The sequence below is a fragment of the Drosophila takahashii genome, chromosome 2R (assembly GCF_030179915.1).
Source record: "Drosophila takahashii strain IR98-3 E-12201 chromosome 2R, DtakHiC1v2, whole genome shotgun sequence".
NCBI lineage: Eukaryota > Metazoa > Arthropoda > Insecta > Diptera > Drosophilidae > Drosophila > Drosophila takahashii.
In genome coordinates this window covers 25,141,000-25,168,913 of record NC_091679.1, presented here as the reverse complement: position 1 = coordinate 25,168,913, position 27,914 = coordinate 25,141,000, and the positions used below count along the sequence as shown (strand labels likewise).

The window sequence follows — 27,914 nt, the reverse complement described above, 5'->3', positions numbered from 1 at the left end:
ATTTTTGCCCCAGGTTAAGTGTCGAAAATGCTGTGTTTGGAGGATAGCCACCCACCCACTTGCCGCCAAAGTACCGCCGTCCACCTGACTCCCACCACCCACCACCCACTTTGGCCCACCTGATAGCAGCAGCAGCAGACGAAGCTCCGCAATCTTATCGGACCTGCTCTTATTGATTAATATAAAGATACTGACAGCCCAATCGTCGCAGTGCCAGTGGGTATGGGTATCCGTATCTGTATCTAAATGGGGAAGGCTAAGCACAGACCCTCCGGAGTTCGTGGAGCACATCTAGAGCAAACAGAAAGACACAATTATTTTTTCATATTATTGTTATTTGTTATAATGGCAGATACGGAGCTCCTTTTGGACTGTCCTATCTGACACGCATTTCTCTGCCTTTGGCGCCCTCACGGTGTCGATAAAGGCGGCATTGAATGACTGACAGTGCACTGAGCGAAATTCCACGGCTTGGGCTTGGTGCTTAGCCCCAGCTATTTGCGCACTTAGATAAGCGCCTTTTTGGCAGCCCATCAAAAGTGATAATCGATTGCTTTTCAGGTGGTTTTTGTTTGCTGCTGTAGCGTTTCAGAAGCTTTGTTTTTTGGGGACAGTTTTTATGGGGCGGAATTATCGCGAAACGGAAATACAATAGCTGCTGTTCAATAAGGGGGATATGGGTAATTATTCACAATAAACGTGGATATAGAACTTTGGGTCGAAATGGTCTGATAATGGCTTTATGAAAAAAATATATGTAAAATTTAAAAAAAAAGGTAAACTAAAATAACATTAATTTTTCTCTAGTTTGATTTATTTGTTTTTTTTTTTGTGATCAATTTTTATTAGTTTTGGGCTACCAATAAATGAGTTTTAAAGTGGTAACGCCTGCTATTACAGCTTTATAAAATGGGACTCCCCCGGCCAAGCACTCCCACCTGTCATTGCAATAGCTTATGTCAACTGCAAGTGACCCACTTGTAGATCCCCTGACTCCGCCTATTCGACTGTCTTCCAACTTTCAACAAAAGCCCCACAGGAACCAGAGCTTTATTTTTGGGTTATATGCACAGAGAACTCTCCCTTTCTGACTGCCCTTTATCGCAATCCAAACTTCCGCTCAGTGTATCCCCGCCCCCAGTTTTATGGAGCGTTCTGAGGGCAGTTGAGCGCCAGGCGGCCTTTTTTGTGATTGCGATTGTGCTGACAACAGAACCAGGGAAAGAAAGACAGCCGACGAGCTGTTTATGATGATGATTTCTGCCATATGCCATATGCCACATGCCATATCCATGCGATACAAGTTACCATGATTTGGATGTTTTGGCTACGTCTGGGCTGGAGAACTGTTATAAACACGACTATTTGAGCTGCATAATTACCGCCTGTTGTTTATTTCCTGTAACATGCAAGGCGAACCCACCGCGAACCCTGCCCGTCTTCTGCAGACAAACAGAAAATAGGTCTATTCATGGGGGCTTATAAAGCTGTTCCGTTATTGCAAAACGCATTTTGTCTTATCAGTGAGGCAACTGTCGGCTAAAGAACCCAAAAGGCTCTCGGAATATTCCACATTGCGAAGCATTATATTTGTCTATCAACAGATACAAAAGACTGGAAATCGTTTATGGAACTAGTGAATCAGATAGTCTTTTGGTTTTTCCATACAAGAATCTGGGTTTCCAAGGGCTAATTTTTAGCAAGTTTCTTTCCGTGGGTCGAAAATATTTAACATTCCATTGTACAAGAACACAACTTAGCAATAGGGAATTTCCATTACTTTCCGATAGGCTTAAGGTCTAAATTAAAAGACGGAAAGGGCTTAGAAGAGGTAATGAGGTCTTTATTGGGTTCTGAAATGTAAATATTTATGCCAATGGAATTTCAAATATTTACCATGCACCTAAAATATTCCACAGTAATTATGGAGAGGTATATTATTCATATCATTTATACCAAGAAGGAAAGTAATTATAATATTTTACCTTGGTCTATACCAACACGAGTTTATTAGTTTAGAACCATAATAATAATTACCTACTTTAGAAATACTATAAATATTGTTAAATGATCTTATCAAAACCTTTCTTCAAAAAATACTTTACCATTTACACAGGGTATAATGACTTCGATTATCGTTTGAGGTTTCGCAACAGTAGCATTTTGTTGGCGCAACCTACCAGCAACGGCACGAGAATCAAATCAATTAGTACGCTTGTCAAATACTGTGTTGTATTTTGGATTAACAACTGAAGCAACATTTTTGGCGATATCGATAAAACGATAACAAGCGACGCGTGGCTGGCTCAACTGTACTTAAGAGCACTTTAACCTTGTGCTTCTATATTTTGCTCCAGATAAAAGAGTCCTAATTTGGGGAACGGAACGGAAATAAGTAATGCCCAGGCTTGACCACATTTTACATATGGCAACTGATGCTATTTTCGTTTACTTCCCCTGGAGGGGCATTAAAAACCGATCGGTTTGGCCTAACCCTAATCCAGTTGACCGTCGCGTCGTTCTATTTTAGTGGCTTGGTTCCAAAAAAGAAAAACCGTCTGCCAAAGTTTTGGTTATCAGCGTGACTTAGGTCAGTCACATTTGGTAACTATTGCTGGAGTACAGTCGCGTACAATTAGCTAATACAGTGCGGTCTCGATGAGCTGAACCTTAGGCTGTGATTACAGAGCTCAATTAAAATACCTCCCCGATAATTTGCCTGAAGTACTGGCACTCGAATCCACCACTCGATCGCACATTTTGCAGTGCCGAATTCCCTTATCACCGATCCAGGCGAACGACCTTAACGCGGGGTCTTGACTCTGCACCCTCGTTATGCAAGTCCCTGACAGACTTTGGCCAAATATTTCAGCCATGACTAGGCGAGAGGGCCTGGAATGTTAACTGCTATCTGTTATCGGCTATCTGCGTCGCTTCCGCGTCACTTGATTGATCAAAGAATGTTCAGGCAAGGCAGCAAACCCTTTTTCGCTTCTTTTTGCTTTTGCGTTGTAAACCGAAACGAAACTTGGGGATCTGAGGGCCCGACACTCGAGAGCCCCGCGGACTGATGTTACGTCTGATTCGGAGCTGATAAAATGCCAAGGCGTTTATTGTATTTGACTTGATTTGTTTGGCATTGTTTTTGTCTATCTAATTGCTGTCTACAGAACTAGATTTCTCGGAACTGTCCGATGGCCAAATACTAGAGACGAGTGTGTAGGATTACGGGCTACCACTAACTGTAATTTCAGTTAGCTGGACACTTCTCCACAGGCAGGTGATTCAATGTCGAATGGACTTTTGGACTGCCACCTCCACGGGTCCAATTTGTGTTTGCTTTAGAGTAGATATGATGTATGGAACAATATATATTTTATATTTTCCAATAAAAATCTTAGCGTTTGATCCCTATAAAATACCTTAAAGCAAGAGCTCCGGCGTTATCTATCAGTCTTTATCAGAACTAGCATGCATTTGCAAAATTCCTTGTGTTATATGCTCCTGAAATATGAAGTGATTATAGCGAGTGCTATAATTGGCTGCTGTGGGTTACTTGTTACAAACGAATATCCGAAATCTGTAATCGAGTTCTTTTGGACCATGGACACCAGAAACTGTGTGGCTGAACTTTTAACTGTTTTTTGGTTGTTGACTTGTTTTATTTTTATTTTCCAACGATAATTAGGACAAATTTTATAAAATCCAGTACTTAAATCAAGAGCTCCGGAGTTATCCTTCAGTTTTGATGATTTGAAACCATGCATTTGCGAAAATTCTTGTGTTGTATGCCCCTGAAATATGGAGTGATTATAGCGGGCGCTTCCTTCGGCCTGCTGGACTTCATCATAGGTTGCTACGGGTGGAACATGCTTATTAAAAACGAATTCCCGAAATTTGTGGTCGAGTTCTTTAGGACCATGGACACCCGAATCTGTGTGGCTGGATTTGCTACTGTCCTTTGGCTGTTAATGATCAATAATTTCCTTTTGGTCTATGCCGTGCTTTACGTGAGTAAATTTCAAATTCATAACAGAATCAGTCTTAAGGATCCATCTGAAAGTAGAAAAAGCTTCTGCTTATCGGGACATGGCTGTTGATAAACTACATGGTGTTTTTATTCACTCTCGTCACCGTGTTGTTGGATTCCTGGGCGTTTATCAGAATTGGTAAGATGGGACTGGGATATCCAGCACTCTTAAATCCATTTATTCATTTCTAAGGTTGTCTCGGATATTGTTTGATCGTTGTGAAGTCCTACTATACTGAACTGTCCGTGGTTGAGGCTGTAGAATCTGATTCCAGCAGAGGAGCATCGGAAAGTGAGGATGAATCAAACGCATAAATTGTAATATCTCCCTTATTTTTGAAACGAAAATATACAATCGTTTTAAGAACCTATAAATTATTAGTTGGAAAATAAATATCTTATTAAAGTCAAATTAAACCGATTTAACTGAAATTTATTTATTATTTATAATCACCGACCCGATCTCCGTAGTCTTTACAATCCCTTCCAATAACAGACGCTTACTGTGTCTTTATCTTCCTCCTTCCTGAAAGGCAAACAGGATTAAGCGATAATGAAACTGCACTTTCCGAAAATGCCGTCAAAAGCCCCGCTTCAGACTCATTAAAAATCCATTAAACTCGATAAAAGAGAGAGATGGGGAATAAGCATTTCTTAATAAGCTTTACACACAAATGTGGAGCACTTGGTGACAGTTGCCGGCAACTTTTTGGGTTTTTTGTATCCAAAGGGTGAAGTCAACGCAGTCCTCAAAAAAAGAAATACAAAAAAGTCAAAAGTCGAGGGCCGGCCACTTAAAAGCTCATTTTGTGAGTGCATTTCGGTGTTGCATATGCAAATAAATCATTCCGTTTCCAATTCGGATTTCGTGCTGCTCATGAGATATGCAAAAAATCAACGAGTAAATGAGCTCCGAAATCGTTTTAACTACAAATGAGGCAAATCAGCGTTGATCACGAGCAGTTTATGGTTGCACACTCATTATAAATTAAACCGTATATTAACGGATAAATCAAATTAGTACCTAAAAATAGCTCCAAGGGCATGTGGCATTTCTATTTAATTAATCACTAAAACAAGCATATGTATATTTAAACCCAGCTGAATTTCAACGAATAACAGTTAACGATCTTGAAATATTTACTAACCTGTTTCAAGGAATACTAAAATAAAATGCTTAAACAATTAAGTGATCTTTCAAAAAAGTTTTAGAAAAATTCCAAAAAAACTATAATCTAATAACTAACTGATTAATAATTCAGTGAACTCATTTAGAGCGATTCATAAACTTTACATTGGATATAGAGTATTCACAAGTGACAATATTGAAGCAGTCATTTCCTTTCATAATCTTTTTCAACATATTTAAATAGGGCATCATTAAGCTCATATTGACGTCAAGGAGAGTGAGTAATAGCTTAAATGTTTATCAAACAATTATTTCCTTTAATAGAGTGACAACTATATTTTAAACAACCGTTTGATTTCATAATATTTTTTTGCACATTTAATTTAGCAGTGATTCATTTAGAAATTGCTATATCACATGCTGGCACTTACATCCGGCTACAATGCGCAGGGTTTCCGGGAGTTATATAACCTATTTACCAGATACAATAGCAGTTGAGTTAAGTTTTTATCATCTAACGTCATCTGACGTCACATATCGTCAGGAAGAATGAATAAAATTTCAAAAGTTCTTCAAAAGACAATTTTCCGACATTTCCATATTTACTTCTATATATTATTTAAACACAAATAAAATTTCGCTACTTATAGGGGAGGAACAAATATTACATGTTAATAACATTACCTTTAATAGTGATTCATCGCAATAACCAATGCAGCATGTTTGTAGTAACATCCAGTTATAATGAGCATGGCTTTAGAGGGCCATAAAACCTATTTACCAGATACAGATACAAATACCAGATACAGTTGCAGTTGGGTTGAATGACACCCTCGAGTGCGGCTCACCACACACTGTGTCAAACATTTATCAGGCAATCGATAAGGCCAGGAGCTCCGCCGATCCGATCCGCTCCGCTTCGCTACAAAGTTAGGGATAAAGTTATCAACGACATAACTCCCGATACAAAGCTGTTCGGTTTCACAACTTTGTTTAATGATTGGCATAAAATTCACTTTCCGACTGCCCGCCGTGCGTTTTATGCCCTGGATCTGAATCGCAGTCCTAAAACCGCCGATCCAAGCTGCCGACTTCTCTTCTAGAATTTATGCGGTGCCATTAAAGAAGTGTCCATAAAACGTTGCGCTTAATTAAAATGCCACGTAACGCGTTTGCCCCCAGGATGGCGTTCAAAGTTGAGTTGCAAATCGCAGGCGGGCAACCTATATTTATGGCCACAAAAATCGGCATCCTTTTTCAGCGCCTAATGAGATTTTCACAAAAGCAAAAATCATAATTTCCACGCGCAACGAAGCGCAACAAATTGCCCTTTTTGCAAGGAGGCGTGGCATTTGCCACAGTTTCAGCTGCGGCTAGTCGCACCCATTTCTGGGAAATAAGAAAAAAAGGAAAGTGGGGGCTCACTTAAGTTGAATAAAATACTTGAGCTTAAAAACAATAATAAGATGCATTGGAAATTCGCATTATTTTGACCTTGACCGCGTCTTTAAGTGTTGATTACCTCACTATCTGACTCGAAGGGATTTTCATATTCGTCTGGAACTTAATTTCAGACAGCTGACAAGAAAATCGTTCACTCTCACTTTTAACTTCACTTCGAAACCGGGAGAGTGACAACTTTGATTCGTAGATTAGGTGGCCTTAAACAAAACAAATTTATGGATGCTCCTCAAATGTGGAATTTAAAAGTGACGTGTTTAGCCGTAAAAATAAGTGATATTTCTTTCAAGGAATTCCCGTGTTCATCCGCTAAATATAAAGTATACACTATTTGTTTGCCACTGGAATTTGATTTATCATCGTTGAATAGCAAGTATCTGATCGAATGCAGAAGGAATTTCATTATTCTATATCAGAGTTCCAAATAAATCTTATCGTTGTGGACAAGGGAAGAAGTCACTCCTATTTTGATTTGTGTTTTATTAAATACTCGAACGCCGAATCTGTTTTATGACGGGAAGCGAATGCAGATTAGGAAATCAATCCACTACACAATTTCTGGCCTCGTTCACAATAATTTGCAGCCACGATTATCTATTGAATTTCCAGAGGCAAGCTGGCAAATATTAATTATCCGCCGCGTTGTACAGCTTATGCAATGGGCCGCGGCAATTACAGATTTCTTTGCGATTGCCCGCCCATTCAGGCGTAAGTAATGGAGGGGCAGGGGCACCGAAAAATTCGATACCCGAATGGATCATTAAAATCTGAAATTTTCTGCACATTAAACAAGCCACGAGATACTGCAGTATCTGTGGCTTTCTGCGTCCCATCCGTCTGTGTCCGCATATCAATTTCACCCCAGGACACTCTGCACCCCAGGAGCTTGATATCTCGGCGGACGGAGCTTGTGTCTTGAACCCTTTCGTCGCATAAGGCAACATAATTCGCTTCCGTTTGCCAGGCCAAACAGAAAAAAGGGACAAGTAAGACAAGCGTAAGGATAAGTGCACTGCAAAGAATTGCAGGGCTTTAGTATTCTAAAAAAACAGATATCTTGATACTAAGATATTTAGATATCCAAGTAATACCCGAATTATACTTAAAATCCAATCAAATAAAAACACCTCTTAACGAGGTAAAAAACTAGTGACGATCGCACCTTCAACGTACAAAAGTTCTGATATCAACTTTTGTGACGAAAAATGATTTTAGATGCGACTAAATAAGTACGCTACCTAAAATTTACTCGTTCGGCCCGCTTTAGCAAATATTTAATATCTACACGAAATTTTAGTAGCGTGCCGAATGAACAAATTTTAGGTAGCGTACTTATTTAGTCGCATCTATAGCAGTTTATAGCATTTAAAAATACCTTTCAAACGAGATGCAGCACAAGTCTGTAGCTTTAGTAGTATAGAAGTTACGGAATTCCGAATTTTAGCTATTTATAGCTGTTTTCCCGCTAAACTAGCGAGTTTTTCCAAAAGTGGTAGAACAAAAGTTTTTTATATCGATGTGATGAACGTCATATTAAATTTTCAAAACTTATGAAACATGTTTTGGACAAACTGACAAACTGACAAACAGAATTAAATTTTCATTTTGGGAAGAAGAAGGAAATCTTATTTTGGCTATAACTTTTGAACGGAGCGTCGGATTTTGACAAATGACCCCTCATTCGACGGGTATTTTCAAAAGGAATACAACTAAAACATTGCGATGGGGCATTTATCCCCACCGGCCCCAACAGCTCCAAATTTCGAAATTTTCACTTTTTCACTTTTACCGCTCTCTCTCCCAAGCCAATTGATTTTCTTAAAGTCTTGGTATGCAATCCTTTAAGTTTTTGCAATACCTTTCGATTGGTGTATTACTCATTACGATCGGACTATCACAGCAGATTTTCAATTTTGCGGCTATATAATAGTAGTCGCCTTCGCACACTCTCCTGGTGCGCTTCGTCACTACATGGACTGCCGTCCATAGTGATATAATTAATTAAACAATAATTAAACAAGATATCAATTTAACTTAAAAGTGTTATAAAGAACCAATTACTTCAGTGGCTAGTACTTTCATTTTATTCATAAAAAAGTATGTTACAGGTAGAAGGTGGCGTTTTAGAAAAAATTTTAAAATCGGAGCATTCACTAAAAAAAGTTATGAGTAAATAATGGTTGTATTGCTGAATGCATATCATATAGCTAAGTAACGAGTATCTAAAAGTCGAGGTACTCGACTCTCTCTCTGGTTTAAAAACTATATTTGCTATACAAATGATTGAATTTCATTTGTTTTGAAATACTTTATTTTTGTAGAAGTCGAACTCATTCCTCCAGGTTTTTGTTTCAGTGCAGCAAAAGTAGCGGGGAGGATTGCCAGTCCTTCGACAGCTTCCTTTTGCGGTTCCCCTGCTGTCCAAGCCCCTCTGGCCTGCATTTGTGTGTCAGTTGCCAGTTTCGCGTCTTTCCGCTTCCGTTTTACTTGCCACTGACGACGGCGACTCGACCCAAAGCGACCCCATAAATCCGCTCACTGTTTGTCTTAGATCGTCCCACTCCCCCTTTCGCCACCCTCCCCCACCCCACCCATTTCGCCCTCCTCGTAACTTTTCCTCGTCGCCAGCTATCCTACACATATTTATTTTCCTTTTAAATGTGTTTTTTGTTGATTTTATTGCATCGCTCTGGCAGTTCAATGAACGCATTTGCCGGCGCCATTTGCCAAGTCATCCCCATCCCCCACCCCCTTTTAAAAGGGCTCCTGCCCTACCCAAAACATGAAAAAAAAACCCTCCTTGGCACGTTGTTTTCTTAAATTTCAAATATTCCAACATATTACATTCTCATACTCGTCGGAGGCACGCAAACATTTTGGCGCACATTTCCGCAGGAAAATGGCAGCCGAAATGCCAAAAGGCCAGCGGACCAGGTGGTCGAGGTGGGTGGGTGGCGAAAGTGGGCGCCTTTTGGGGGTGGAGCGACCTTTTGCAGCATGTTCATGCCGTTTGACATGCAACTTGGGGCGCAGTAGGGTCGCTCGCAAGGGAGAGCAATGGCTAGACTCATTACGCAAAAGGGGGCGATTTTTTGAGGCAAGCCACAGTGGCACGAATGGCTAAGCCAAAGGTCTATGTATGACCTTATATAAATAAATAGAATATAAAATATTTAAAACACTTATAAAGGATCCTGAAATTATCTTAAAATTGTTCAGAATGCATTACACTTTCTCTGAATTTTCCCCTTTCTGTCAGTACACCCCAAAAAAACTTGATATGAAACGATGATCGATTTGATGTTATGTGGTATCAATTTTTAGAGAATTAGTTATTCGCCATATTGCTTATTGCTCAGAGAATCTCAGAGACAGAAAAATCAGTATTACATGGTAGTAACGATATGCGCATAAATACTAGAAATGTACCATGCGCATATCGGTTTAATCCTGGCGTGATTTTTGTGTATGTATAAAAATCCCAACTGACCCACTGTGTGAACATCAAACACCCCATTTTCCCCTTTCACCGGACCTGTCCATTATGTTATTACATTTACTACAATAACCAAGTTACAGGTCTGTCGAGGGGCAGGCACTTCCGTTCTATTGATTACATTTGCATTTTGATTAACAAATGATTCGACCCCTGCCCGATTCGACATTTGGATGTTATATCCCCCCGTGTTGGAGCATTCGCAGTGCCTTTGGCAAGTGTTTAGATTTGCTTTAATCACCTTTATTACTTGTCAAACACGATTCGCCCGCAGGCCACATTTTCCGCACTGGCGGAGTGTGTGGGCTGGATATTTTGTTGGCTTTGCGGTTTTCTGTTTACATGTCTGGGAACAACGAATGTGTGTAGAATTCAATACGCTTTTTGGCTTTTGCGGTCGGCCCGAAAAACTCGATACAAGCGGACGACACGTGCCCGAAAACGAAGCAAACCGAATCGAAACCGAAAACGAAAACAAGGAAACCGCAAGATCCTGTCCAGATACAAAGGCACGGTCGTAAACCAGTCTGGAAGGGAATCAATTAAAGCTCATTAGCCTGGCCCACAGACCGAAAATAGCCAGGAAACTAGAGCGATAAGGCAGCTGTCCGCCCGTCGAATACACGGTTAATATACGATCCGATAGCAAAGTCCGCCGTAGAAAGGCGGATGCCACTGGAGACCATCCGATAGAGCCGGTGTCATGGAATCTTTCTTTGGCGAGGAATTTCGCTGCGATTTATTTACGATTTATTTTGATTTCGCTATTCGGGCCAATCTTTATGAGGCCTCCGCTATGCGCACCATAAATCTCCGCCAGCTGTGGCGCTTTAAAGCCAGATTCGCACGTCATCCCGTTCGAACGGGGTGTGAATTGTTCAGGTACGGGTGCACAGGTGTAGGTGTGTGTGCCCCAGTCGTCCCCGATTGACTGATAAGACCTGGTACTCCGAAATAATGCCCGGTCATCCAGCAGTAATTGAAAGGGAATCACTTAATTCGATTTACTTTTAAAGGACTTTTAGAGGTTAGAGAAATGGGGCAGTGTTGCACAATGTCTACTTATGAGGAGGGTTCTTACCCTAACTCAAGGGAATTTACTCTCCTATTATATCCTACCCGTTTATTGTGTTCCCCATTGGATTAATATTCGTTGAACAAATCTGAGTAACTCAATTTCCCTAGAAAGCTCAAGTACTTAAGCAAGTAAGTAAGGTCAAATGATTACCTGTAGTAACTAGAAATAATTGTTTAGTTGAAGGTTCTCCAGCCCATCAATCTTGTTGAGCCTTCCGAAAACAACTTTCACCTGTGCCAACTGTCAAAGATTTCCTTATAACTTTTGGCCACACGATATCCCCCGCGGGTGACTCATTTCCCAGGCATTTTCGCATTTTCACCTGGCCAAATGGAGGCTCGCCAAAAAGCCAAATGGCCAACTAGCGCGTGGACACGGCGTTTAATCGTAATCAGTCATTGATATTGATTGAGCGATACCATACCCCGCCGCTCACCACCCACCGCCTGGCACCACCCACCGCCTCAAAAAGGCCGCGATGATTGACAGTAAATAGTGGCGCTTAGAGTGGGAGTGAGAGGGACAGCTGTGCGAGGGAGAAGGGCGATTAGGGAGCTGGTCAGCAGTTGGCCACAAAGTTCAAGTGGGGCCAACGCGGAGTTGCCAACGCGTTCCACAGCCACATGGGGCTGTCAACGCGATAATCAACTGCAAATATTTATTTTGTATTGCACAGTTTTAACCAAAATTAATTGACTTGCAACGTTGCGGAAAATCATTTCCTTCTTCCTATCTAAAATGTGAGTAAAAACAATTTAACCATATTATAAAATATTAACGAGATGGAATTTAGTAATTTGAAACCTCATTATCACGCTATAGCGTGCGCTAGAACCTTTTCCAGCCTGGATTTAAAATAATGTATTTTCTGTAAATGGGCAAAAAAAAGCTAATTTAAAAAACCTTTTGATAGATTTACCATTACTTACAGCCTATTACCACGGTATTTATGTCTTCACTGAATTAATCAAATCTCTCTCAGCATAGAGAAACCGAACGAAACGTAACAAAACAATTTGTTTGTCAAAATGGCAAATTAAATTGTTGAGTTTATTAAACGGCATAGTCGGTTGTCACGCCGATGTCAAAAAGGCCAAACGGTAAACGGCGAAGAAACCGAAAAAAAGCGCCAAAACGCTTTTGGCCGGGCCTTGAGTTGGCTGGGTGTTTTGGCCAAAACAGCAGCTTGGCTCGCTTGAAGCCATTAAGCAGACAATAAGCTGCGTCTTTTTAAATGCCTGTCGTTGGCAGGTTCTCGGCGACCGGCGCATGCAATTAAAGCCAAGCCGAGTAGTTGGCCAAGAGGTTAAAATGACCACCCACGCAGCCGGTCGGCCAATTAGTTTGATGAGCGTTTTCGGCTGCCGTTGACGGCAAATGGGCAGGGAAAAAAATTAATTAGCTTTTTGCGGTATCCGCTTAATTGGCCGAAACACTGCCGGCCAGCCCTGCGAAAAAGTTGCCAAAATAAAGATTGATTTGAGTTTGGTATTAGTTTTGGCATTAGCTTGACCTCAACGGAAGACGTTTTGTTTTCACTTGAAGGCCTTCAAGGGACAAAGATCTCCAGCTAATAAAAAAAAGACCAATTTACAAAGCTTTGTGCCAGTCTCGACCCTTAAAAAAATAAAAAAAGATTACGAAATAAATATTATATTATATCAGCTTTTAATACAACCAAATCAAATCACGTTTTTGCCCTCAATGAAGAGATAACGCAATAAATAAATTCCAATCCCCTATCTAGCACCTTTAAATGGGTTCAGTTCAAGTGTAATCTAGAAAAAAAATCCCCCATTTTCCAAAGAATTTCACTAAAAAACATCCCGTTGATCTGAAGAGCCCAACGGTTAAAACATCACATAATATCGATTAATTGGCTCTATTGAGTAGGTGCAAAACACATCCCAGCAATCTCGATGACAGCCACGTCTAGAAACTTTTATTTCGCTAATGAACAGCCCTCGGCTATCACTTGACAACTTAACATATTTTGAGTTGTTTGTAAGCGAATCTAATCGGTGGCAATCTTCGTGGCACATTCCTTGTGACGTCACAGCGATAGCAATCCGGCCCGTGACTTTGGCCAATATTTTCACGAAACTTCAGTCGACTTTTACCCGTAATATAGGAGCTGCTGTACGGGTTTTTGTCAGTTGGCAACAGCCCTGATAACCGGTAGCGTGGTAAAAGTGAAAAGTAATTGTTTACGATTTAATATGGAGGGGGCAGAGCTTTTTGTGGATGGGTTCCATCCAACAACTGAGTCACGAGAATGATGAAATCGCCTGCACAAAATTATTCATGGAACAACCTTTGGACCGAACAGAAGATATCGGTTGATTGAAGGGGAAGACAAAACAACCGAATCCCACTTAAGGTTTCTGTTATTTTCGTTTCACATTTGAAAAGTGTAATTATCTTTTGAGTACTTGAACGTGACTCCTAAAGGTTCTAACTGAATTGAAATGTCATTTTAGCAGTTTCAACCCCCAGAACACCGAATTAATCCTAACGAACTGACCACATGTTTGCTTTTACTGCAATGCCTGCTATTTATAGTAGCAAGTCTATTTAAAAACCAATTTATTTAATTCTTATTATTAGGGAGGCCATAAAATAAAGACCCTTCTTTTAATTGAAAAATAGTAACTGCACATATTTAATTCCCTTCTTCTATTGAAATAAAATTCTTAAGCTATAGCTTTCTAACTATCCCCAAATAATCCTTTTAAACCGGCCAATTATTTGCTATTTCACACCCTCTAATCAATGCCCAATCTATCTTACTGTCATACACCTAATTTCGCCAGACTTTAATGAGCTTAGAGTGCCCCCAGTAGGGCAATCCAATCCAATTCAAGCCAATCCAATCCAATCCGTGTCTGTGCCAAAGTGCGTCAGCAATCAACCGGCGAGCCAAGTGCCTGCCATTGGTCGTCATCGGCAGGCGTCAGAAATCAGAAGTCCACATCGAACATCGATACTGACAATGGCCCATTATCATCGGCGGATTACAAGGACGCAAGGACGGCAAGGAGGCAAGGGGGAGGACAAAAGAGCGAGGAGCGGACTGCTCACGGTGCACAAATCGCCATTGTCTTGCCACACAAAGGGAATCCAAGGAGCAGTGGCACCTCCCCATCCCCATCCACATTCACATTCACTTCGACGTCCATGAATCGATTGTCAGTGGACCGCGCCCCCTTCTTGTGTTCCGCATCCTGTCCGGGAGCCATTGTCAATCAATGTTCAATCAACTGCTGCATTTTTGGCAACTTCCGCCGGGATAAGTGGAGTAATGCCACCCATTTGACATACTTATTGTGCACTTGAAAAAATGCTAGTATGTATCTTACATCTCTATAAGATTTCCAATTAACATTTTAATAAAGTATAACACAGGCCGACAAAATGTGACATGGGTCGGTGTCCAGGCCTGCCACCATTTTATTTCGGTAAATGAGGCTTTTCTAAGCATAAGTTGCCACTACGCCTATAGTCCATCAGCTCTGGTATTTGCGGTATCTTTAATTTAAGAAAATCACAAATTTTCTTCGTCTTTTGGGATATATCTTCAAGAGTGGTCAACCAATTTTGGTAATCTTTTCGGAATTAAATAGTTACATGTCTCTTTTATACGGTCGTTTTGGAAAATTCAATCTAACTCAACCACAAGAGGAGGTGGGCGCATTCAAAATTTTAAAGTCACAGCAAAGTTTTAAAATCTTCATTTGTGAACAGCGTTTAAAAATTAAATAAAAATATTTTCTTCTACAATGCATTTTTGATCCAAAGATACCTTATGTCCCTAATTTTTAGGACACTCATCAGGTTTTTGTGTATTGTTTTGGAATTTTTAAAATTGTTTTTCTTACTTCCTTCACAGTGACAATTCACAAACAGTGCCCAAACCTGTCACTATTTTACGTAACTCATAACTATTTTTGAGCACAAGTGACCCTTGCTTTAAAAATATTTATACATAGGCGTAAGCTAAAAGCTGGAGGGGGATTACACTTCAAGCATTTCAGCCCCCAAAGATTAGTAGGCTACGCTCATGTGCTTATACTCAAAGCAAAACTACTTAGATCGTTTAGAATTATGATATTTAAAATTGTGACAGGTTTGGGCACTGTTTGTGAATCGTCACTGTGAAGGAAGGAAGAAAAACAATTTTATAAACTCCAAAACAATTCACAAAAACCTGATGAGTGTCCTGAAAATTAAGGACATAAGGTGTCTTTGGATCAAAAATGCATCGTAGAAGAAAATATTTTTATTTAATTTTTAAACGCTGTTCACAAATGAAGATTTTTAAACTTTGCTGTGACTTTAAAACTTTGAATGCGCCCACCTCCTCTTGTGGTTGAGTTAGATTGAATTTTCCAAAACGACCGTATAAAAGAGACATGTAACTATTTAATTCCGAAAAGATTACCAAAATTGGTTGACCACTCTTGAAGATATATCCCAAAAGACGAAGAAAATTTGTGATTTTCTTAAATTAAAGATACCGCAAATACCAGAGCTGATGGACTATAGGCGTAGTGGCAACTTATGCTTAGAAAAGCCTCATTTACCGAAATAAAATGGTGGCAGGCCTGGACACCGACCCATGTCACATTTTGTCGGCCTGTGTAATAAATACAAATAAAATAGGGAGAACAAATATTTTTTTTCATACAAAAAAAGTTCCATAAAATTATTATTCCATCTAAAAATAGTTTATTAATCTCTTTGTAAAATTTCGTTTAATTTTTTTGCGAGTGTCCTGGCAACGGATGTCGCATGCGGGTCCTCATTCTGTTGCCTTATTGTGACCCTAATCGCTTTAAATTGTGATACACTTAAGGGTGGTTCCGCTTTATTGCGTGGGTGTTGACCGTTTTTATGGCCAGCCGGAACTATTGCCATTCCCGTGATTGTGATTGAGATGGAGAGTGAGCCCATTAGGCGAGCAGCTCGCCCAGGAAACAGATTCCGGCGAGGGCGTGTCCGCCGCCCAAGACCATGGCAGCCATCACAATGTCCTCGAGTCGCAGAGGCTCGATAGTTTGCGTTTGGGTGGGAAGGAAGTGCAGGAAGCCGGCTCTAACGGCCAACTCGTGGACATCGTCGACCAGCTTATTCTGTAGGCCAGTCTCGAACAATCGCTGAACATGATCGTTGTATTCCCTCTCCAGCACCCAGTTTTGTTTGATAACCTGAACGGCCCAGGTGTGGCCCACTGGATTAGGCAGCTTCTTCATGCGGCGCCTTCGCAGGAACTTCTGCTGATATAGGTAGAAGTCCATCATGTCCTCCGAGTCCACATATGCGTAGCTCGTGTCCAATCCACCCCGCTTCTCCTTGTGCACGGATTCCTCCACCAAAAGGAATCTCTCCCTCAGTTCCTCTGAACTTCCGTAAACCGAATTCGGGCCGATATTGTGGGTCTGCAGCAGTATACTCACATTGGCCGCCTTCAGGTCGGCCAAGTTCTCTATGGGCCGCTGGTACAGTTTGGTGGTCAGCATCATGGAGAGCAGGGCCACATATAGATTAGACAAAATGAATCCAATGGCAAAGAGCAGGAGCAGCAACATCAATTTGGAGCCACTCGAAGACGGCGGCAGAGATAGTTCCCGGTTCAAGAGGGTTTCAATGGCCAGCAGGAGGTACTGACCCACATCCCATTGCCCGAAATGCCAGCGATGAAGCAAAGAACCCATCGCCGATATATAGACCACCATCAGCCCAGTTCCGATCCAAACGTACGAGTCGAAGGGTCTGAAGAAGTAGTAGAATTTGTCGATGGGGTTCCCAAATGGCGCCATTATAGCCACACGATTCAGACGAACTGGCTGACTGGTGGCATACTTGTAGGTCCTTACGAAGATACTGCCACAGGCGTCGGCCTCGTTGTCTCTGACCATCTGCACACATTCCGCGGTGGAGTAGCGACGAAGTCCTGGAAAAGGCACCGCTTTGAAAGTCGCATTGAGTTGATCGGCGAATATTTTCAAAATGGTAATTATACTTCCCTTATAGCGATTCGGGGAATTCGGTAGTTCATCTTCATCCACAAAACAATGAGGTGGGTCATTGGTGACCAGAACTCGCAGGGGATAGCCCATTAAATTTCGGTCATTTCTATTCTTAACATACTCCTTTAAGCTGGTAGACTTTATCTCCAGATATGGGTAGGGTTTTATTGACCAAAGTTCTTCTTGCAAATTATAAATTAGCACACGTGGAAAGCCTGCATCCCAGAAAGCTTTCCCAAGTTCCTTATACCTTTTCACATTTTCCGTATCTCCATCTATGAGCAATATATCGTTGTACTGTCTATCTATCAGATGGGATCTCAGCACCGCCACCGTTTCCAGATTTAAGTCCAAATCCTTTTCGAGTTGTATTATAACCATAACTGGTTCGTCGTGATTCATTTTTAGCTCTTCACTAATGTTTTTATAAATCAACAATTTGGGCTGATTAGTAACTAAATTCAGTTCTTCAAGAGTTTCCATTGTAAGGCCGAAGTAAATGTGGGTTTTTATCTTTAGTTTGGCAGTCAATTGTGTTATGATGTTATCCGGTTTAGAAAAAACCAATCTCAGAAAGATGATGATGAAAATTATTTTCAACAGCGACATCTTGAACAGTTTGTAAGCTAATGAAAGTTCTTTGTAAAGAAGCTAGGAAGATATACTTCATTGGTTAATTCAATTAAGCCAACTAATTAGTTGGCTAAACTCATTATGGGCAATTAATTACCAATTTCCGGAGGTGTCAAAACATGTAATTAAAATTAATTTAAGTGAATAAAAGTTCGTTGTTTAGATTAAAGAGTTGGTTAATTGTAAAAAATATAGAAAGCTCTTAAAACATAGGGTATAGAAAAAAAAACTTAAATACTCAGTAAAAACATTAAAAATAATTAGGTTCATAATTGATCAATAATTTAAAAAAACTAAAAAAAAATGGCATAGATTCTTTAGACAGAAAAAACGAATAGTTTCAAAAGGTAAATTTTCAATTTAAAACATAATTTCTTTATTCGAATTAAAGCAGTTAACAGAGTTACAGGTCGACCGTAACTGCCTTTTAACAGCGCCCACTGCTTTAACAGCTCAAACCGCGGGCGACATGTTCGATCGGCAACAGCTGTTGGCTAACATGGCGTGTTGCACGCTGCTCTCAGGGCGGATATCGCATGCAATAAATGTGACATTGCAGCAGCAATGGCCGCGCTCACACACACACAGGCAAAGACTTTCTCAGGGGAGCAGCAACAAATGCGCAAGTTTTCAAACTGCTTTTCATCTTTGGCTGTTGTTGTTGCTGCTGCTGCCGATGTTGCTGCTGCGCCAACTAATGTTGCTGGTTGCGCTAATGTTGCCGTTGCTGCTGCCGTTGCTGTTGCTGCTGCTGGCGTCGCTGCTGCTGCTGCTGCTTGTGTGGAAAGGAAGAAAAACACAAAGCCAAAAAATGTCGCACGTTTCGCCTCGGTTTAGTCACGATAATTCGATCGCCCTGCCAAGACGTCCAACGTCTCGCTGCCGAACCGCCCGACTTTTTATCCAACGTCCCGTGCATTACGCGATTTACACACCCCCCATATAACGGAAAAAGGAAACGTGCCCCCATAAAGTTTTGAATAACAAATATATATTTTATTTTATTATTACTACTGCATCCGCAAACGGAAGTACATCGCGTGTGTGTGAATTCGCGAGTGTGCACGTGTGTGTGTTCGCTGGCCAGAAATGAGTTTCGATTTCGTTTCGCTCTGAACGTACAAGTATCGCAGAATCAGAATCAGAATATTGCCAATATTGCATATCAGCGGAGGAGAGCTATCGGTCAAGTGGGGCGACTGGCGATTGGCGATTACACGGGGATTACAACGCCGAAACTGCCCAATGTCAGCCACATCAATTAACCAGCACGTTATCACCCAGCGACTGCGACACCTCTGAATTTTAGTTTACTGCTCTGTGCCGGCAGTAAATGGGTTAAAATTATGTACATTAATCGCCGAATGAATGTCGAATCAGTTAGAGAGACTGCTGTTTTTTATTGTAAGTATTGCCAATGATCGATGGCCCGGCAAAGTGAAGGTGAAGTGGTATTATTAGATTATGTTTGTAATGGGTTCCGTTCCGAAGCGATTCGACAGCACTGGGGGCACTTTAAAACGGAGGATATATCGCGATTTTCATAACCAGATTGGTTCAGAATTTTATGAATTTTAGAATGAAAAACTTAATGAAAAAGAAAATGTTATGAAGGAAGTTTTTGGGAATTCGAGGAACAAAGATTAATGGATTTTTTAAATATAATTAAAAAATTAATAGTAACTGTTAGATGTAAATATGTAAGACATGGTACTAATTTAGACTTGTGGTTTTTATTACACATAAAAAATTCTTAAAATCTGATTACTGTTTTTAATAGGTCTCCTTAAAGATTTTACTTTTCTTTTTTCTTTACTTTCCTCGACTAACCACAAAATAGAACTGTGATATAAAGAATCACCCTTAACTTTACAGCGCCACCGGTCCTTGTGTTCGCCACTCGAATGGCAAAGCCCTCGAAATCTATAAAACAATAACTATCAAGGCCTCTCGAGAAAACCGCAGCCTCAATCACGACTATCGGGCGACAAATTAGCCAAGTTACAAAGAACTCGCGGGCCAAACACTTCCTCAATTCTTCAATAAGCTCACCAAACTCTCCAGTTGGTAGCTTCGAAATCTTATCAAGGCGCACGCTTTGTAACGCTATCGAGCACTTCCTCGCCTCGAATTTATGCCCCGGGTAACCTCGTTTCGATCCCCGTAACCAATGTGCACGCTTTATTTTCCCAAGCATTTCTGCACAGAGAAAAAAATTAACTAAAATTCGTAAATAACATGGTCCATATTAAGTTAAGATTTTTGAAGCTTCAGTACTAGCTATTTTAGCCAAAGTACAGTTAGTAGGAAATAAGTGGTATGTCAAAAACATATTTATTTTAATTTTTCTCAGTGTAACTGAAGATACTCAAGGTGGGTGGCACCGGGGAGGGGGCGTAGGAGGTTGGGCACCGAAGTAAAATGAAGTGGTAGAAAAAGCCAAGGGTTGCGGGGTTTTCGGCGGGTTAGGGGCAACCAAACGCATTATTTTGTAATTATCGACAGAGTTCTAATAAATAAACCGTAGCAAGGCCCCACACAAAAGAGTTTGGTTATTTTTTCTGGGTTGATGAAATTATGAATGGAGATAAGGTGTGGCATGTGTGAGAGAAGGAGAGGGGAAGTGGCAAAGGTACTCGAGAAAAAGTTGTAACCAATATTCATTCAGATTTCACCAGCAAAAATGTCTAGGGAAAAAGTACTATAATATAAAAAAGATAGGTACCCTGAAGAGTAAACAAAACGTAACCAGCTATAGAGATACAATAAAGATAGTTACTCCCATAAATCTGCAAAAACAAGTATGCATTTGCTATAAAAATCCAAGGCAGAAATGATCGAAATTACATGGCCAAAGTCCTCCTAACATTACCGTAAGCCCTGAAGCACCTGACTTCCATATATCGCAGGTAAATCTGGGTCCGATTTGATTTACAACCTGACCTGGCACAATAACTGAGGAAAGGGGGGAACACAAGCGCCGCCCGCTTGGCGAAACAATAAATTCATTAAATCAAATGCGCTATTATTAATGAATGTAATAAAATACCAAAGAGACAACTAATCAAACATGATAAATTACCCAGCAAAGAGGGCTTTTCGGCGGAAGGGGAAGGGAGGCCAAAGGCTACCGACATACGCCCCGTTCAGGGGCGCCGAAAAGGGGGGCACCCCAAGATGGCAATAGAGGAACAGGCAGGCAAACAACATGAAATACTTTTGTGTCTTGTTTGCACTGTGCCGAGGGTATCAAAGTATTTGTCGTGACAACGTGTAAACATTGGTATGCAATTTAGCTTTGATATTTTGTAGTTATTGCTGTTGGTCTCTTTCTGCCTTTGGTATCTGATAGATACAATTATTGATGGCCCGGTTGGCAGATAGCACGGCGATAAGGTGGCCACAAATGGGAGAGAAAAAGTAGAGAACTCATAAACTGGAAAAATACGCTAAAAGTTATTATTAAGCAGGGAACATTGCATAATTGTTCTTAAGGGGAGTCCTTTTCATTTATAATCTAAAATATTATTTTATAACTTGTTCTAGATCTTTAATACCCCCTTTCTTTCCTTCCAGGTGGTGATTTCAGGTGCATTATGTACAGTAGAAGATTACGTAATAATGTCACAGTGTGCACACAACAAAGCCATACACCTAGCTGCGGAAGGAACAGTCTCAGTGACAGACACTTCACAGATACGTAAGTATTCCAATAAATTTACTACTTATGCGGCCCCCTCGTGCCCCTAACACCTCAAGTGCCCCCGACTGCAGGTTCTCCTCGGATGGTTCGGATGTGTTCTTTTGTTTATTGACACGTCTGCAGGAAATGCCTTCACATTGCCATCTAATTTACAATTTTACACTCTTTCTCCTCGGCCGTGCCCTCGAAACCTTTCACAAAAATATATATCCCGAAAACGAAACAAAAATATTTCAACAATTTACAGTAGTTTGTAGCGGCTGTTTGTTTGCTTTCGATTTCCATGACAATGGCTTGGATGCGAGGTGGGGGGCATTCCACTTGACTTGTCCAAAAGTCGGTAACAACAATAACAGAAAGTGCTACAATTGTTGAATATTTTTCTACTCGAGTTATTAATAATGTTGCCAACTGTCATTCAAACGCGTGACGAAAGCTGCTTGAGATGCGGTAACAGAGGCCGGAATGCAAATGAGGATGGGTAGAAATAACTCTGGGGATCCCTTGAGTTTTATCAAAGCACTTTGGAATTTCTTCTTCGAGAGATAAGGTTTTTAAAAAAAGTAATTCGATTTCTTAGGTAACACTCCCCAAATTTAATGCAGCTTTTTGAGCCTAAAACTTTTCATCTAAATTATATAAATTTCCATGGGCAACCTTCTTCTTGGGGCATGCATAAAATGCGTAATTTATTGCAAAAACTGGCAACAAAGCAGCTCACACCGGGGAAACAAGAAGAAAATCATAAAATTTGCTACGCTTTGGGTCAACTTTCACTCGACGCAACAGCAACACCAACCTTTTTACATTTTTTTCGGGTCTGACCATGGCCAATTAGAGCCGCTGCAGCTGCTGCCTGGAAAGCCGAAAAACAGAGAGATACAAGGACCAGCACGAGCTACACAGGCTCGCACAGCAGGATAATAGGAGAAGAAAGGCAGGGACAATGGAGGTTCAGGGGAAGCGGGCAAAATGCTGGAAAATGCAGTAACAACAGGTGCAAAATTATTTTTGTTTGCTGCGAGTGCGCGTGAAAATTTCCAGCTGGCCCGGGACAGGGACATAACCACTTACGGCCTAATGTGCGAAAAGTTCCTTTGTCAATTTGCACGCCCTCTCACCTTCGCAGCCAGAAAACTTCATTCATTTGCATGGCTAAGCCCAGGTAGTCGGGGATTATCCCTAGTTCCAACCAAAACCGAGCCGCCCTCGGGTTTATCCCACTTGTTTGGCCGGGAATTTCCCCGGCGGATTTACAGCGGTCAGCCAAGTACCGAGTACCCGGTTAGCCGGAAAAATGTCGCCGAAATAAGGGAAGGGATGGCTGCTAATGAATCCTGACATCTCAATCAATTCTGGGGGAAGCGAAACGAAAGGGAGGTGGAACTTTCACCACCCAAAATAAAGACACACAATAAAACACACACGGGAAACCACAACGTTTTTCCATTTCCCAAAACAGAAGCGGGCCACACGTCAATAAATCACACGATTTAATTTCAGACCAACAGAAGGCGAAAATTGTTGAGGTGGTATGGCATTGGTATGGGGTATTGGGATGTAGTTCTTCTAGGACCGCAACTGCAACTGGGGACCGGGCCATAAAACATTTTATAGCTCATCATGTGCGGCCATAAATTTAAGAACGCAATCTGGCTGGATCCCCTATCCCTGTCCCTATAGACGGGCCATATTTTCAGGGCGTTGCCCAATCAACACCTAACCCTTACCCTGTGGCCCATGGGCTGCATGTAACAAGTAACGAAACCGTTAATTTCTTGATCAAATGAATCCCAGTCCCTGGCGGCCCTTTTTTTGGGACTCCCTCTATTCTATCATTATATCTATCTCTATCCATATTCCATATGAGTTTGGCTGCTTGTTTGCCTGGCAGTTCATTAAAAATGTTTAGCATTGTTAGGCATCGTTGAAGGCGGCAGCGCCAGTGATCAATCAGATTCTTTTGAGATCGTATAAAACTACGATTGCCCATATGTCTTCATAATGAGTGCGAGATATGGTTTACTTGGTTTCGAAAGAAATATTCTTTTGATTTTATTTTATAAGAGCTACCTTTTCTGGACTGTATGTATTACTTACATTTAAATTGAAATCTTATGATATTTTTTAGGAATTTTATAAAAAACCCCATATCTGTACTTTTCCACTTCTCTCTTTCTCTACCGAAGGCCCATTCATTCATCTTCTTTAGTGTTTGACTTACCTTCACCAAAAACCCCTCTTAAACAAATTTGTTAATCCTTTTCCACCTATCTCTCCCCACACACAAACTTTAACCCTACCTGGGCTTACTCTCTGTGACAAGATCACACACAACTTGTTCCCAACGAAAATCCCTCAATGACTTTGCCGCCTGGCCCTGAGCCCTCGGCCCGAAAACCCAGAGCCGCGACGAGACCCAGACGAAGAGGTGCTAATAATGTGGGAAATATTTAGCACCATCATTACAAACATCATTAAAATATAAATAGATGTGTTTAACATGAACACCCAAAAGGGAAAACCAGGGAAAAAGAGCGGCCGAAAAACGTGGAACAGAAAGTTCGACTTGGCCGAAAAGGAAATCATGGCCCGAAAGAAATTCCGAGAAATAGCACATAGTGTGTCTTTTTGGGGGGTATAGGTATAGTCATTGAACCTACAGGCTAGGGCCAGACTCTTTCTTCGATCGCGCAGATTCATCAATTAACGCCCCTGTGAAAGAGACGGCTGACCGGGGACGGAAAGAGACGGAGAGCCCCTTCATTTCGGTCCAAGACGTCAGCAAATAAATGCATTTCCGTTGGCCAGCACAAACAAATTTCCAAGAGACGCCGACGGGGCCGAAGAAAATGTTGAAAAATTCCCAAACAGATTCGACTCGATATTCTTTTTTACCTACCGCGCGCCCAAAACTGACAAAGAAGAAGAAGAGCTGATGGAAAAAAGGGGCTCAAACGGTTAAGAGAACATGGTCAACAACAAAGCCGAACAAGTGTACCGCTTGCCGATCGTCAGTTCGACAGTTTTTGGTCAATTGCTTCACTCGATCGTTCGCCAGGTTGGTCGGGAGTCTTTCGAACAGAGAGATATAGCAGGGGTCTGCATTGATTTCCACTTAACGCTTCAAAACTCAAGTGGCCAGTCCAGGCCTTGCACCATCTACCATATATATGTACCAATAGGTATACCTTATACCTTATTTCAAGCCAAGTTTACTGCTGAAGTAAATGCGCTTTCGTTCCTGGCTCTCTCTGTTCCAATATTATTGTTTCCCACAGTTGGTCAGAAAATATTTAAGCGCCAATTTGATGTAGTTTTTCTTGTCCCAGTAGTTTTTCCTCTTCATTTCTCCCATTTCTTTCTGGGCCCGGTCAAGTGTCGCCCCTTGAATTTGAATAACAATGCCGTTCGGCGCGTCTTCAAAGCTGGCTTTCTTTCCCGAATTCTCCCCTCAGACCCTTCCCGGCTTCGATTTTGGTAATGAGCGATTGGATCGTTTGATCTGAAGAGCTGGCAGCAAGGAGCCGGGCTGTCAGCAATTACGCACTTGACGGGGAAAATCGGGGCTGACAATGAAGCTCCAAGGAGCTGTTCAATAGGGCTCGAAAGGGGGCTAGTCAGTCGATCCCTTTGGAAACCAAAAGTTCTTGGAATCTGTTTTTGTCTAGCGTGGGAATAGAGTGGTGACCATAGCGACATTGTTTTGGATATCAGAGAGATGGGTAAATCAGAAATGAATGGATCTGCTGTGCGAGAAAAAAGCATTTAGAAATATCTTTGCATATGTATATTTTACAACATTAAGGACTTTTTGTTGTTTAGGATACTTTAAAACGCTCTGTTTTTAGGTAAACATGCATCCGAATCATGTTCTAATCAATAAAACCCACCACTATCTGTGAGATAATCGAGTCCAGACCCATCTCAGACTCATAACTATAGCACACTCCACGCCGCACACCGTTAAACTGGGCATTTTACGATCCTAAAACCAAAACCAAAGCCAGAACCGAAAAGCCATTAAAGAAATGCCGCGGATAAAACAAAACGCCGCCGATTACCGATCGCTGTTCCCTGATCAGTGGGGCAATAAATTCATCAAACAAATATCGCTAGGCCTGCTGATCGACATGAATATTAAAAACCACAAAACTATAATCAGGGCATTATGATCAGCGCCGATCGTCTGTGGGTCCAGGAAACATATCAATCTCTCTGAGCCACCGTTGTGGCCCTTTTTTGTGTGTTTCTGTTTTTTTTTCGTTTTGTGGTGCAGCCATTAACTGCCTGCAGACGACCTAATGGACAAGATCTTTCGTCACTCCCAGAAGAGAGTTTACCTTTTTGTGTGTTCGATCGATCGATAGATCGTCCAAACTGATTTCTGTCGCCGATGTGTGGTTGATCCCTAAATACCCTTTAAATTGAACTTAATTCCTGCGCACCGCATTTATCATCGTTCATATCGGCGGGTCCTTCCGTTTATTTCGGAGGAGTTAACCCCGTCGCTGAGTGCTGCGATATGCTATCTTTCGGGATGTGTAATGAAAGTGGTGGATCAGGCATCTGTTGTTAGGAAAATGGGACCGATGGATGCTGATTCTAAAAACGAAGTAGAAGTGATTCATACCGGGGTGCTACATTAATCTTTTCTAACCAAGTTCGATTGAAATCTGCTTTCTAGAGATTCCTGTAGCATGCCATAAAAAATGGTACATTTAAAAAATGTTTGAGTATCTGAAATAAATATTTTAAGTTACCGGGATGACTTCTGAAATGTAAAGGGGTTATTTTTTTAATATTTTTAACAGAAAGTCTTTCCACATATTTATTGTAGGGGAGAGTGGGGGAATTTCGTCAGCATTTTTTCAAAGCTATTTTTTGTCCATCTTGAAACACGTTATCATATTTCTATTTTTATTGTTGAATGCGGTTAGCACCAAGCTTTAAAATGTGACATTCCCCTATTTTTTTAATTAGCTTGTTGATTTATAAAAAAATAAAATGTAAAACCAATATACTGGGGCAATCTCACCACACAGGGGGGTAAAATCACCACACAACTGGGGAAATTTCGTCACCTGAAAAATGTAGGGAGTTTAACGCCTGAAAATATGCTACACTGATCAAGCGTACCATTTTTGTTGACGTCCTATATTTGTTGCTGCTGCTGGTAGTCTGTTCGGTAGCCAGCTCGTCAAATATAAAAATATGTATTTAAAATAGGTGCGAATTTACCCATAGCGTAGGGTGGCGAAATTTCCCCAGACCGTACTTTTTTAGAAATAATTATTTTTCTTGCGAAATTAGGCGCGAAGTTAAAAATCACTGACGCAGAAATGCACATTATAGCACTGTGTATTATATAAAAAATCGTGTATCTTATTCCTTTTGAATTGTGGCATACAGAAAAAATTTCGTCGAGAACTAAATGTAGCTTTTGAACTGTTAAAACACATTTAATATTATAGCTTAATTATCTTGGCCTTCTGTGCAAAACAAATGCATTGGTTGTGTCTGGCCGTCTTGAAGGACTAAAACAAAAAAATTATATATTTTTACGACTTATGGATTCCGAGATATTGCAGGTGACGAAATTGCCCCTGTGACGAAATTCCCCCACTCTCCCCTACTTCTCTGCAAAATATAAAGAAAATAAAGTTTGAATAATAGAATACTAACTCCAAAGAGCTTTTGAGTCTGAATAGTTTATTTTTGGACACCCCCTTTAGGCCGCCTGATTCATATCCATCCCCCAATCGATAATCTCGAGTGTCTGTTCAATTGATTTAGCCCAATTTATTTTGGGCATTTCCCCGTCGAATGAATCGCTTCCCAGAACAAAACGTTCCGTGTCATTGGGCAGGAAATGTCGCAAGCTCTCGAGGCTCCGAGGCAAATAAATAAATTGTGGTCAAAGCCAAGACATCTGTCAGTTGATCATTGCGGCAGAACGGAAATGCATTCATTTGTCAGTTGGCTTGTGCCGGCCAAATAAATCAATTCACTTGGCTTGGACTTTCGAGGCTGGCGGCTCCTTCTTCGAAATTCTTTTTTACCGTGGCCGGCACTTTCCAATTACGTAAAGACTTTAAGTTTAAAGGAAATTCGGGAGGGGAGGGCAGGGGACTTTTGGCTTTCTGGATCGCGTGCAGCTATGCAAATTCAACTGGGTCCTGCAGTCGGAATCGAATCGAGTCTCACTACTCACTACCGCTTAATGAGCTTGCGATGGTAATGGCAGCGGCTCACTTTGCATGACTCAAACCCAAACTCGAACTTCAAACGGCGTGTTCCTCGGCTTTTTCGGGCATGCAAATGGGTCTTTTAATCATAAAACAAAAAAGAACCT

At 41.1% G+C, this 27,914-nt stretch overlaps 3 protein-coding genes across 5 annotated transcripts in view; 2 read left to right on the top strand and 1 right to left on the bottom strand.

The window, feature by feature from the left end:
• Nucleotides 1–27,914, top strand: part of ths (thisbe) — a 64,607-nt gene that overhangs the window by 18,808 nt on the left and 17,885 nt on the right. For 2 of the 3 annotated variants that reach the window (XM_070214055.1, XM_017138927.3), the window contains one exon: nucleotides 21,433–21,556. In XM_070214055.1, the coding sequence (XP_070070156.1) occupies nucleotides 21,433–21,556 (124 nt within the window). Of the gene's footprint in view, nucleotides 1–18,687; nucleotides 19,261–21,432; nucleotides 21,557–27,914 lie in introns of those variants that run through there. The other variant, XM_070214056.1, reaches the window with a different exon arrangement.
• On the top strand, nucleotides 3,695–4,398 carry LOC108055552 (uncharacterized). The gene is made up of 3 exons (XM_017138931.3): nucleotides 3,695–4,010; nucleotides 4,067–4,169; nucleotides 4,224–4,398. The coding sequence occupies exons 1-3, from the start codon at nucleotides 3,762–3,764 to the stop codon at nucleotides 4,343–4,345; spliced, it is 474 nt and encodes a 157-aa protein (XP_016994420.1). The 5' UTR covers nucleotides 3,695–3,761; the 3' UTR covers nucleotides 4,346–4,398.
• On the bottom strand, nucleotides 16,139–17,832 carry Ir48c (Ionotropic receptor 48c). Its single transcript, XM_017138908.3, has one exon. The coding sequence runs from the start codon at nucleotides 17,830–17,832 to the stop codon at nucleotides 16,147–16,149; it is 1,686 nt and encodes a 561-aa protein (XP_016994397.3). The 3' UTR covers nucleotides 16,139–16,146.

Excerpts from the sequence above, each read along its gene's own strand:
- LOC108055552 (XM_017138931.3), top strand. The coding sequence starts at position 3,762 with ATGCATTTGCGAAAATTCTTGTGTTGTATGCCCCTGAAATATGGAGTG. Across the intron at positions 4,011-4,066 it reads TGGTCTATGCCGTGCTTTAC|AAAAAGCTTCTGCTTATCGG; the intron begins GTGAGTAAATTT and ends ATCTGAAAGTAG. Across the intron at positions 4,170-4,223 it reads CTGGGCGTTTATCAGAATTG|GTTGTCTCGGATATTGTTTG; the intron begins GTAAGATGGGAC and ends TTCATTTCTAAG.
- Ir48c (XM_017138908.3), bottom strand. The coding sequence starts at position 17,832 with ATGTCGCTGTTGAAAATAATTTTCATCATCATCTTTCTGAGATTGGTT.